The sequence below is a fragment of the Cupressus sempervirens genome, chromosome 10 (assembly GCF_028749045.1).
Source record: "Cupressus sempervirens isolate cs-2001-9-10 chromosome 10, ASM2874904v1, whole genome shotgun sequence".
NCBI lineage: Eukaryota > Viridiplantae > Streptophyta > Pinopsida > Cupressales > Cupressaceae > Cupressus > Cupressus sempervirens.
This window is the reverse complement of record NC_143127.1, coordinates 594,211,550-594,223,793: the sequence shown is the minus strand read 5'-3', so window position 1 is coordinate 594,223,793 and position 12,244 is coordinate 594,211,550. Positions and strand designations below refer to the sequence as shown.

Here is a 12,244-nt window from a genome sequence, read left to right as displayed (position 1 = left end):
TTATCTAGAATCTTAAACATACTTATAACAAATGATTCAATTGGTCTAGGACAAATCTTAAACAAGTTTAGAACACATGAAATGACTGTTACTATGGAGAAAAGAAACGAAATACCTCTTCCTTAATATTGTATGTATCTCCATTATTCCCCAATCCTAGCGTCAAGAGTGACGACATATCGAAAAGCGAAGCCTCGGCCACCTACTTCCTTCCTAACCTACGGTGTAATAAGAGTAACACACCAGATTATGTTCGTACCTGTACAAGCATTACGTGTCATTGTAATATTTAAGAATTGCGGGAGATCTGGTCCTACATTCTCCGCCATTCTCCAAGTGTCGCTTCAATATTTGTTCTTCAAAACCCTATCGGGATTTCTGAATTCCCGCCCGGAAACAGATTATTTAGGGGGAAATCAAGATCATTTTTGGGGGGGGGAGACGGAGATTATTTTGCCGGAAGAACAGCGAAAAGATATGGCGAACGAGGGTTTACAGAGACGTGAATGGCGCAGCGGCAAGGAAGAAAAACGTTGGACCCCATGCGTGCCCGTACGATCTGTGACAAGATTGAAATTTCGCTCCATTCACTCTGATCTAACCTTTCCAAGATCAAAGAGCCAAGCGGCGGTACTTGCATTGGAGAGATATTAGGGATTCTTGTGGGGAAGAAATCGGGCTCTTCTTATCGGCTCGCGTCTTGTCCTGTCGTACGAGGTACTTGTATTACAGACAAAATACTAGAAGTCCTGCGCTTGCTCAAAATGGGGACCTCTGCACCAATCTTTATGTCGTCTCTCGTTTTCTCGCTACAGCACAAGCAAAGTAAGGAGCTGGACAGATATACGTCGGTAGTAAGGAAAGAGCAAACGTCTTTTTATGGCGCACTATGGATCCTAAATTTTTGTTTCGGTATTATTCTCACGCCTAACGTGGCGCCGTTTAAAGCGATTCGGGATTCAGTCCCCCACATAAACCATCCCGTAAGCTACACCTTTTCCTTTTCCTTTTCCTTTCCTCGAAAAAGTCTACCAGTTCTGTTTCATTCCAACCTTTTTTTCAGATCTCCTATTTAACATATTTTCCCTAGGAGCGGAGCTAAAGATCAAAATGAGGACGCAGGCTGGAAAGAAACGAAATCAAATGCGCTTTTTTTAAAGGTAAGTTCGGAAGATCTTTTCTTACCTTCTGTGTAAATTGCTTCAAAATGTTCTCGTAGATTTAATTCTCTTCTATTTGAATGCAATTGAGTGAGAACGTAAGCTCAAAAGATCTATTATTCTCCTTTCTGTAAATTGTTTTCAAAAGCTCTTTTAGATTTTAACGTCTTCTATTTGAGTGAATTTGAGTAAGAACGCGAGTCTAAAAGCTGCATAAATCGTTTTCAAATTTTCTTGTAGATTTAAATCTCTTCTATTTGAATACAATTCACTCAAAACGCAAGTTGAAAATATCTTTTCTTCGCTCCTGTGCAAATTGCTTTCAAATGTTCCTGTAGATTTAAATTTCGTCTATATTGATGAAATTTAGTAAGAATCGCAAGTTTAAAATCTGCAGTAAATTGTTATCAAATATTCTTGTAGATTTAAATCTCTTCGATTAGAATGCAATTGAATGACGACGGAAGTTCAAAAGATAATTTCCTCGCCTCTATGTAAATTGTATTCAAATGTTCTTCTAGATTCAAATTTCTTCTATTTTAATGAATCTGAGCAAGACCGCAAGTTTAAAAGTTGCGTTTTGTTGTCAAATGTCCTTGTAGATTTAAACCTCTTCTATTTGAGTGCAATTGATCAAGAACAGACTCTTTCTTCATCTTCATTAAATGCCATTGTCATTCTTCACAAAATCATCTCAAAAACTGGAAAATGCGGATAGATAATGTCAAATTTAGTTGTGTGCGCGCTAGCGAAGTGCATCTCGGCGAAAAGGAGTGAATTGAACTTTATATAAATGAGTCGGTAGTTTTCTCAGTATTTTAGGTCATTTTCACCAGTCGTACACTATTTCACTCCTCAAATGAAAGGGTCCCATTTATTTCATATATATTTTCCTTTCCGTTTCCACTGATACGGTTGTTTTTGGTTTTAGTCATTCGGTGGCATCGTTTCTGAATGTCTGCCCTCGGATATTTATTATTTTGTTATGTTGAACTTACTTGAAGTTGTTCTGATTGTTGTGATAAGAGTTTTTGACAATATTGTATCAATACTTGTTACTATAAGGTTGTCATTACAATGATGACTATCCCAAATTGAATAATTGTACCCTTAGTTAACAAAATTAACCAATGATGTGATGCCACATCAGCTGTGCAAATATGGGTACCCATTATGCAAGACCATTGGTTTCACTTTTTATTTCAACTATTTTGGACAATTTGACAAAAAGCGTGCTAATGATGGGTCATGTGGACTTGAAACCTTAGTTATAAGTAGACTACAGGCAAATAAATTGTGTAAAAAATTGGGAGTGAATTTGAAATTTCCCCGTAAGATTTTGATAAGCAAATAAAAACAATTTGCATTTTTTTTAATATATATTTAGATAGCAATATTTAACTTTTGTTTTACAAAATAATAATATCTATAAGAAAAATAGAGTATGGAATGTTTCACAATTCTATGCTTGATTAGTTTGTTGTTATGCTATTGTATTTGCCCTCGACTAATACTTCTACTTAAATAGTGATTAACATTTTTGTTTCAACCAATCACATCTAAGTATTTTTACTTTCAATTTTCACTTTTTATTTTTCTAATTATATATCAAAGATTTTAAATTTTTAAAATGCATCAAATTATTTTACATTGACCCATACATTTGAGGTCTTTTAGAGGCAGATTTCAATGAAGCATTCCCCTATCCCTATTGTAGATAATATTTTCGAAAGCCAACCAAATGATAGGCACTAGCTTTTAAACTTACCTTCTCTTGTGCTGAAAAATATGTTTGAAATGATTTGCATCTATTTTATATTTGGTATTTTTTTTTATGAACAACACCTTTTTTATTAATAAATTAATATATTTTGTTTGGTTTGAATTTTATGTTTCTTTATAAAACTAAATTATATATTTCTAAAAATAATCAAAGTTATTATTATCAATATTAAATATTATGTGACACTATACTTCTAAATTTTACATTTTGAATTACATGTTAAATTCTATATTTAGAATATTTAAATCTAGTAATAAATAATTTTAAAAATATAATTAAAATTTAAAATAGAAAAATATATAAAATATTGACTTTAAAATAGTTAATAAATAAACAATAGCATGTTTCACATATATACCATTTGCTAATAAATTTTATATCTTCAATGTAATTATATAAAATAATCTGTTGAATATCTTCTAATTTAGACTGCAATGGCCATTAATTTTTATATGTAATAATATATATAGAAAAATATTATTTTGAATGTCTGTTTTCATCTAGTTGTAAAATAAACTAATTTTATATTTTTCTAATCATAAATTGTTGTCACTTCTGGATTATTGTGATATTCCTATCAGGATTTAACTGTGTCATTTTTGAGTCAAACTCATGAGTCAATGAGTTTGACTCAAAAATGACACAGTTAAATCCTGATAGCAATATCACAATTTGACTTGCTGTAGAAATTACTCCTACTTATCAACTTCTGGATTAATTTTCTATTCCACACCTTTCTGGTTTGAAATTGCGCGGAAGTAGATGTGTAACGATAAGTCGAACAATTCAAATGAAAATTTGAGATCTCATGGATTTAATTATCTAGAATATCATGGGCAGAAGGCGTGATCAAAGGCGGCATGTGATCAAAGCAACTCGACTTACGTAACCGGTAGAATTTCGGATGTAATGTGAAGAAAAATGGGACATCTGGAGACAATTGAAATGAATGAAGAAAGAGTAGGGATGCTTCCCTGAAATATCCATCTTTATATGATTGATAAGTCATACACATACAAATACCAGGGCAGGAGAAATGTATTCTTGTATATGTCTCAATACTAATTATTCTATCTCTGCAAGCCGTGCATCAATATTATCTATTGTATACAAAGTATTTTGAATCTCGACGAATGGGGGCTCGTAAATTGCTTTCTGACGGTGAGACATCGCTATGGATTGGTCTTTCAATCTGGGGAAGTGGGGTATTGATAGTGCTCATCTTTTGCGGTCGACGATGTCTTGTGAAACTGAATATTATAGAGACTGATAACACCAATGGCGAGGAGTTGCGTGAGCGTCAAAATGAAATGTGACCGTGATTCGGATGGAGATCATGGATTTGATGGTGAACGCCAAAACCATGCTGATGGCAACCCTCATGATGGAGGTCACAACCATGCTCATCATGGGCCCAGTCACGACCATCATGGAGGTCGCAGCAATCCTCATGGGCACGGTCAAGGTCATCATCTAGGTTATAGCAATGCTCATGGGCATGGTCATGGTCATGATGTAGGTCATAGCAATGGTCATGGGTACGGTCATACTCATGCTCATAGTCATTATAATCATCATGGAGGGTCCCATGGTTTGGGAGGACCTTATTCATGGGACGCCGCTATCTTCTCTACAAATTGTACCATTGACTAAATTTCAAAAAAACGAAAACACAATGATATTTTGTGATATAAAAAACAACATATTTTTGAGAAAATTTGGCTATATTTTCGTAAATCTTAAAAAGAATCATGTTTGACACTTTTTTTTTCTTTTTTTTGTCTTTGGTACATTTTGTCTGGAGATTAGCACCTTACTCATGGAAGATTTTGAGAATAACTCGGAAACGAGGTATATACATATGAAGATATAACAAATACTAGTTACATTAAATATCAATACTTGCCTTTGATTGATATATTCTATTTCTATTTCAATCAATCATATTTTTATTTTCATAGTTAAATATTTATTTTTTCTTATATTTCAATGTGAGATTTTTAATTTCTAAAATTATTTTACGTTAATTTGATTGGTTCTTATAAGAGCCAATTTTAAGGAAGCACTACTATTATACGATGATATTTTTAAGATGCAATATAAAAATATAAAGCAAATAAAACATATTTAATAATTTTTCAATTTAAATAAATGATGCATACACTACAATACAATTAAATCGTAATAGTAAGATGATAAATTAAAAAAAAATTGACTTATAAATATAATATTAAAAAATAAATTATTTTCAAATATATAAAAGTTATGTAAAAGATCCCTTTAAAAATATTAATAAGTAGATCATCATAATTAATTCAATTTTACTTTTAGAACTATTAATTTATTTTCTTTATAGTTAGTTAATTCCAAAAATATATGTTGTTCTAGTATGTTATATAAGGAGAGCATCTTTCATGCCAACCCGAGACATAGCTATGAGAACAATGTGAAATTAGTTCTGAGTTTTTAAGATTTATGAGTTATTGTAAAGTTAAAATATAATTTGGGATTTTCAAGGCGTACATGGAAATGAAGGCCATTTTTAAACATCACACGCTAAGGAGAAAATTAAGCTTGAAAAAAAAAAAAGTCAACTTTGATTATTTAACATTTTAGTGTTGGAATGAAACTTAGTGTGTGATGTTTAAGCCATCTAGAAATGAATAGTGTCTTGCATTTTTTTAACATTTAATTTTAATATTTAGTTTATTTTTGTTTCAAGACAAGAATTTTTTTCATAAAATTAGTAAAAATTATTCATCTGATATTATTATAAATGAGAAGAACAAGATTGAAGCATCGTAGGATTGTTTTGATTAGGTAAAACCCGGTTTGAAGGGACCCAAAACCCCAAACAAAAAAGAACCAAAGTTTGGCGCTAGTTTTACAAGGACCTACAACCCAAAATATCACAATAAAATTCAAAGTTTGGTTTTATAGGGACTAGCAACCAAGTCAAGTTGGTTTTATAGGAACCAATAACCAACATCAATCAACAAAATAATAGGGACCAAAAGTCCAAAAAAGACCTAGATAAAAACTTAGATGAGATCTTTAATAGCACTAGTAATAGAAGTGCCTAAAACTACAACCTCTTTGAGGGAGTCTTGAATATTCTTCGTAGGAAGCTGGAGGTTCACTTTCTTAGTGCTTTGTTTGGTTCTTCTACTTGGACCACCAGCCAACAATGGAGTATGACCGGTCGAGATAGCTTCATCCAGAGAAACTTTTCCAATAGAAGCAACAACAGCCAGGATGGACGATGTAACACTCGACATACCCATCTCACTGTCGTTAATCTATTTTTTAAGGGAATCTTCATATTTTTGAAGTTTAGTTGGGATGTTCCCAACCAAAGATTCCAGCTCCCTCCACTTTCCCTCCGCTTCTTACTTTCCTCATCCAGCTTTACCTATAAAAATAGGGACTTCTCCTGCAAGGAAGAAACAAATAAATGAAGCTTTTTTATTTTATTATACATCCATTTGTTCATCACCATACCAATATTAGCTATGTCTTTGGCTTTATTTAGAAATTCTAGAACATTTTCATCACCCTGAGAATCATCATTATCAAGAATATTATTTTTTCCAATTTTTTTTATAAATCCTAGTTTTGGGTATTGGGCTTATTGTCTGTACCAAGAATATCTTCATGTCTCGCATTTGGCTAGAGAAGCATTAGCTGACACTCAATCAAGGGAAAGGGTAGCAATAATAGGGTAGTTCTTAGTGCACTATGTATCTAGTGTATGAGTAATCGAGTTGATTAGCACATCATTGTCCTTATTACTATTCTCCTTCCTATCATTTTTATCATGCAAGACCTCCTTATTCAACATCATAGGATTATTATTTTGAGTTTATAAATTTTCTTCATGTCAAGAAATTTAAATATTGAATTTTAAGTGAAAAAGGCAATTGAACAATCTTGAATGACTAAAGAATGCTTGTGAATATCAGCCCCATCAACACCAACAACAACAGAGGCCTCCCAACTTTTTTTCCAGCTACACCATCAAAGACTGTGTTCCCATCTACATTTTCAATCATGTCAATAGAGACCACGTGTAAGAGATTAAGTTTAATAAGAGTACGTGAGCTGCAACCATGGACTAGGCACGAGAGGTAGGAATGACCTGAAGGGATAATGGAAAGGCGACAAATAGATTAGAGTAGTGGGGTGATGATGTAGATTAGGTTTTCCCAATTTAGGATCTCAGGGAAAAACTTTCTCATGGTTTAGCTGCTAGGGCATCTTTTGTTCCCCCAATGGGTATTTTGTTGGATGAATCAGTACACTCTTTGCCTAAAAAATATAACTCAATGGGTTTTTCAATGTGGCACCTAGGTAGATAAAGCTTGGTCTAACTATTGTCAAAACCCAATTCACATTCCTATGAATCAATCTTTTTGGAATTGGGGTGCTCATTTTCACAAAATGGGATGACAAAGGTCGAAGAAAAGGGTAATTTTTTATATTTGCAGGCCCATCTTGCCATCTTGCCTAGATAAACCTCCTCTTGATCAAGTAGCTTTCCTAATTACTGGCCATTTTTTTAGTCAACCGAAAGGGGCTCCCTTCAATCTGAACCAGTTCATCTCTAATTCACGTAATGTCCTTGCTCGATAAGCAAGACTAGCATCACAAGATGCTTTTAGACTGTGTATTACAAGGCCAATGTATTCTCATTTTGTCCAAGACCTACAAGTGCAAGCTCTCATTGGTAAGATCTAGAAGTATACTCCTTCAAATTCTCAAATTTTAGATTTGACTACTAAAAGTTGGGTTGGGTCCTAAGAGTCATTTCTAGTAGATAATGGCCTCAATTTTTTCATTACTATCTTTAAGGATAAGACTAGCAGAGATAAACTACATCATTCTAAGGATTAGTTCTTCAATGCTTGGGGTGTCCACACATAGCTCTGGTATCCTAATCTTCAACTGGATAAGTGTCAGATTAATTTTTTCCCCTTTTGAATCTCTTTTCCTACATTACCACTTGAACTCAGAGAGTCAAAAATCTTGGAGGCAATGGCTAATTACTAGGGAAATTTTTGAGGCATGATTGGATCTCCCTAGATGATTTCAAACTCTCTCCAAGATTGTGTCTACTTTGAGATTGTTACAAGCTAGAGTTGTCATTGGACCAAAAGATCGATTTGTTAATGCCCGATACAACCACTAGACTTATAGAACACAAGAGACCGTTAAGCCATGTCATGAATCTCAAAGGGGAAGACTGGTGGTTAGTCCAACAATTCCCCTCTCAGTGTTACCCGAGGAGATTCAATCTTGTGACCAAGCTCTAATACCACTTGTTACAAGCTAGAGTTGTCATTGTACCAAAAGATCGACTTGTTATTGCTTGATACAACCACTAGACTTATAGAACACAGGAGGCGATTAAGCCATGTCATGAATCTTGAAGGGGAAGGCTAGTGGTTAGTCCAATAAAGATGTCATAAGGAAATGGCCTCAAGCCTTGTGTTTGGAATCCAAATTTGGATCCCTTCATTAGCAAATCCATCTAGATGGTCCTCATACTATTTTAAACATAACGGATTCGCTTGGCCATTTGGTGTCTCAATGTAACTAGGGAGATAAACTCTCTGTATAGATATGTTCATATCCTTGTTGATATGCATCAAAGTGTCAGACTCTCAATCTTGATTCCTAAATTCCATCAAAGATTTTAGTTTCCTTTTACCTCCAAATTCACATAATTCTAATAGAATCACTAGTCCTAAGGGGATCAGTCATTTCCTTGATTGCATCATGGGTGATATCAGGGTGGATTGCCTTCCCCAAGAAGAATAGGGTAACCCACAGGTAAATGAAAAATCAGGGCAGCTAGGCCCCATTGAGAGTTCTCAAGGGGTTCAGAGGGACCAGGGTATTTAGTTGGGTGAAGATAAGCTTTTGAGTCATTCAATGGATTAGGGTTGTTAGCCAAATATATTAATTCCAGAAAAAAATCAAGATTCTTTGATCATTGGGAAGGTATTAGATGAGGCAAATCTAGATGGTATTTTTTTAGATGAAGATATTGATGATATTAAGGCAGTGCCTTCTCCTCAAAAGTCTTTGATAATCAAAGGATTGCATTTAGATCATGAGCCTGATTGGTCTTCTAAGAATGGGGAATTTGTTGGCTCCTCAGTGAGGAAAATTCTCTAGCATAGTTTCCTCCAAGAATTACAAATTAATCAAGGGGTATAGTAGGGCCACTGGGATTCTACTCTATTTCATTCCCCTCATAAGGGTAGTGAAGACTATATTGGTAAGGAGAATATTGAGGATACATCCAAAGTGAAATGCCTTTCCGAAGATGATTTAGAGGGTTTTGTAGACAACCTTGTTTTGGGAGTGGGAGATAGACTCTTTGATGAGATTATAAGAACAAAAGACCCTGAATATGATAAAATTATGAGAATTCAAATAGAGAACATGAATGGGAAACCAAACTATGAGAAAACTTTGGGATTTCAAATGGAGGATATGAATGAGAATGTTTCCCCCTTGCATGATGCTTGTGCTATTGTTCAAATAGATGTAGGCACTTTAAAAAAATTAGTTTGTTCTTCAAAAAAATTGAGAGGTAGGTCTTCTAAGGGGAAAAACACAAGAAGAAATAGCTTTGGGGATCCAATCTACCCTCTATTTCCCCAAATTATGTAGGAAGACCAATGATGGGGTTGTTGCTTCAATAGCCAAACAAATCAAGCAAGGAAGGAGAGCAGTTGGCTCTCTGAGGCTCTAATGAGAATTATTTCTTGGAATGTTAGAGGCATTAACAAGTTCTCAGTTATCAGATACCAAATTTTGATAAGCAAGGTAGATATTGTTTTAATGCAGGAAACAAAATTGTCTAGGGATAGAGGTGACAAGCTCTTTGGATCATGGAAGAATTGGGCTATTCTCCACATTCCCTCTTTAGGAGCTTCATGGAGTTTGGTAATTTTATGGCAGCCCCATAAGTGTAAGGTGGAGTGGGTTTCTTCAAATAATAATTGGTTTCTTATTCAAGTATCTTTCTTTGTAGTCTCCTTTTATTTGGCAAACATATATGGCCTGATTTCGGTTGTTAGTGAACAAAGATTCTAGACTAGCCTGTCTCAAGTTCTCTTAAACCTTGGGGACTTTAAGATCATTTTAGGTGGTGATTTCAATGCTATACTAGAAGTTAAGGATGAGGTTAGAGGGGTTGATCCATCTTATCAAATTACTTAGGATTTTAGGATCTTTGTTGATGGTAATGCTCTTTTTTTATTGCATCCCAACTAATGGTAAGATAACCTAGACAAATAGGAGAAAGGGATCTCAGTATGTAGGGGTCATATTGGACATGTTCTTTCTTAATCCACTATGGATAGTGGAACATGGATCTTGCACTTCTAATATTCTTAGTTTACCTAGATAAGATCACTTTGCAATAAGTTGAGAGGTTTAATTGGAAGCCAGCTCTTTTAATCCTAAGTCATACTTCAAGAAAGAACGCATGTGGTTCAAAGACAGAGATTTTTTGCAGCTACTTCATTAGTGGTGGTTGGAGTGTCCCCCTTCTGAAGGGTATATGATGTTTCAGCTATACAAAAAAATTGGCTTTCCTGAAAGCAAAGATCATGGAATAGAATCATTTCAGTTTCAATAACATCTTTAAAGAAAAGGAGAGCCTTCAAAGGCAATTAGAGGATCGAAACACTCATGTTCTTAACAATGGTCTTTCACAACAAGTCTATGATATCTAGAAGGATCTACAACTCAGATTGGATGAAATTCTCCTTAGGGAACAAACTTATTGCAGGCAACGGTCTAGAGAGTTATGGCTTAGGGAAGGGGATAGGAATACCCACTTTTTTCATGCTTCGGTCAGAGGAAAGAGACAAAAGAATGTTATTATTTAAATTAAAGATGTTAGTGGCAACATCCTTACTTCGAATTTGGATATTCAATTGGAAGCAATTCATTTTTTTCTAGGACCTCAGCCAATCAAGTGACTTCCTTGTCCTTCTAGATTCTTTAAATTTTATCCCTTCCCTTCTGACAGAAGAAGATAATAACCTTTTTCTTCAGCCTTTAATGTTGAATGAGGTTCGAATAGTGGTATTTTCCATAGAGACTGATAAAGCTCAAGGCCCAAATAGTCTCACTCCTTTATTTATTTTTTAAATGTTGAGATTTCATAGGAGAAGATATTTTGGTAGTGGTTGAGGAGTCTAGGAGAAGTTCATGTATGTCTAGGCCATTCAATAATACATTCATCACATTAATCCCTAAATGTTTAAATCCTTCCTCCTTTGTGGATTATAGGCCAATCTCATTCTGTAATACAATATACAAGATCATCACTAAATCTATTTCACTTAGGTTGGGGAAAATTATTTCAAAAATTATCTCTAATTAACAAGGAGGCTTTGTTCCAGGAAAAGACATAGTTGAGGGAGCTTTGATTGATCATGAGGTTCTTCACTCCGTTTAATCTCAGGGTCTTCAGTCTATGATTCTTAAATTGGTCATGATGAAGGCATATGACAAAGTGTGTTGGCCTTTCTTAAAGAAAATTATACAAAAAAGGGGTTTGTGTTTAAATGAATTGAGTGGATTATAGCATGTTTCAAAGGGGCAAGAATCTTAGTATTGGTGAATGGTTCCCCTTGCAGTTTTTGCCCTTTTTCATAGGGAGTTAGGTAGGGGGATTCACTATATCCCTTCCTCTTCATTATTATGGTAGAAAGCTTGAGCAGACTCATCACTACTAAAAATGCTCAAGGTTCTTGGGAAGGTATTTCTCTTCACCACTCTCAGTTATCGATTACTTACCATAGTTGCAAATGATTCTTTGTTGTATGGTAAGGGTTCCCTTCGGAAGGTGCAAGTCATTAAGGAAATCTTGGAGTTTACAACTCTTTCTCAGGCCAAAAACTAAACAAGTAAAAATCAAAGATATTCTTTTTTGATCTCCCAAGGTCAATTCAATTAGCTATTCAAAAGTTACTTGGCTTTGTCGATATTGCTCAAACTCCTAGCAAATATCTTGGCATTCCCCTTTTTAAAGGTTCATGTAAAGCTTCAGTTTGGGACAACATTTTTCAATCTATAAGAGACAAGATTGCTTCTTGGAAGGAAAGATGACTTTCTCTTGCGAGAAGAATCCTTGCAATCAAGGTTGTTCTTTCTTCCATTCCCAACTACATTATGACAGTTCTTTTGGCTCCTAGGGTAGTCATGGAAAAGATCAAAAAAATATATTAAAGATTTTATTTGGAAGGGCAATCTGGATAACCCAACTAAGGTCCCT

At 34.6% G+C, this 12,244-nt stretch overlaps 1 protein-coding gene across 1 annotated transcript in view; it reads left to right on the top strand.

Moving 5' to 3' along the window:
* Positions 1–249: 249 nt before the first annotated feature.
* LOC149535261 (uncharacterized) overlaps positions 250–12,244 on the top strand; it is a 148,137-nt gene continuing 136,142 nt past the window's right edge. Inside the window, exons 1-2 of the mRNA XM_089806120.1 lie at positions 250–983; positions 1,091–1,160. Coding sequence (XP_089662246.1) covers positions 250–654 — 405 coding nt within the window. The 3' untranslated portion in view covers positions 655–983; positions 1,091–1,160. The remainder of the gene's footprint in view (positions 984–1,090; positions 1,161–12,244) is intronic.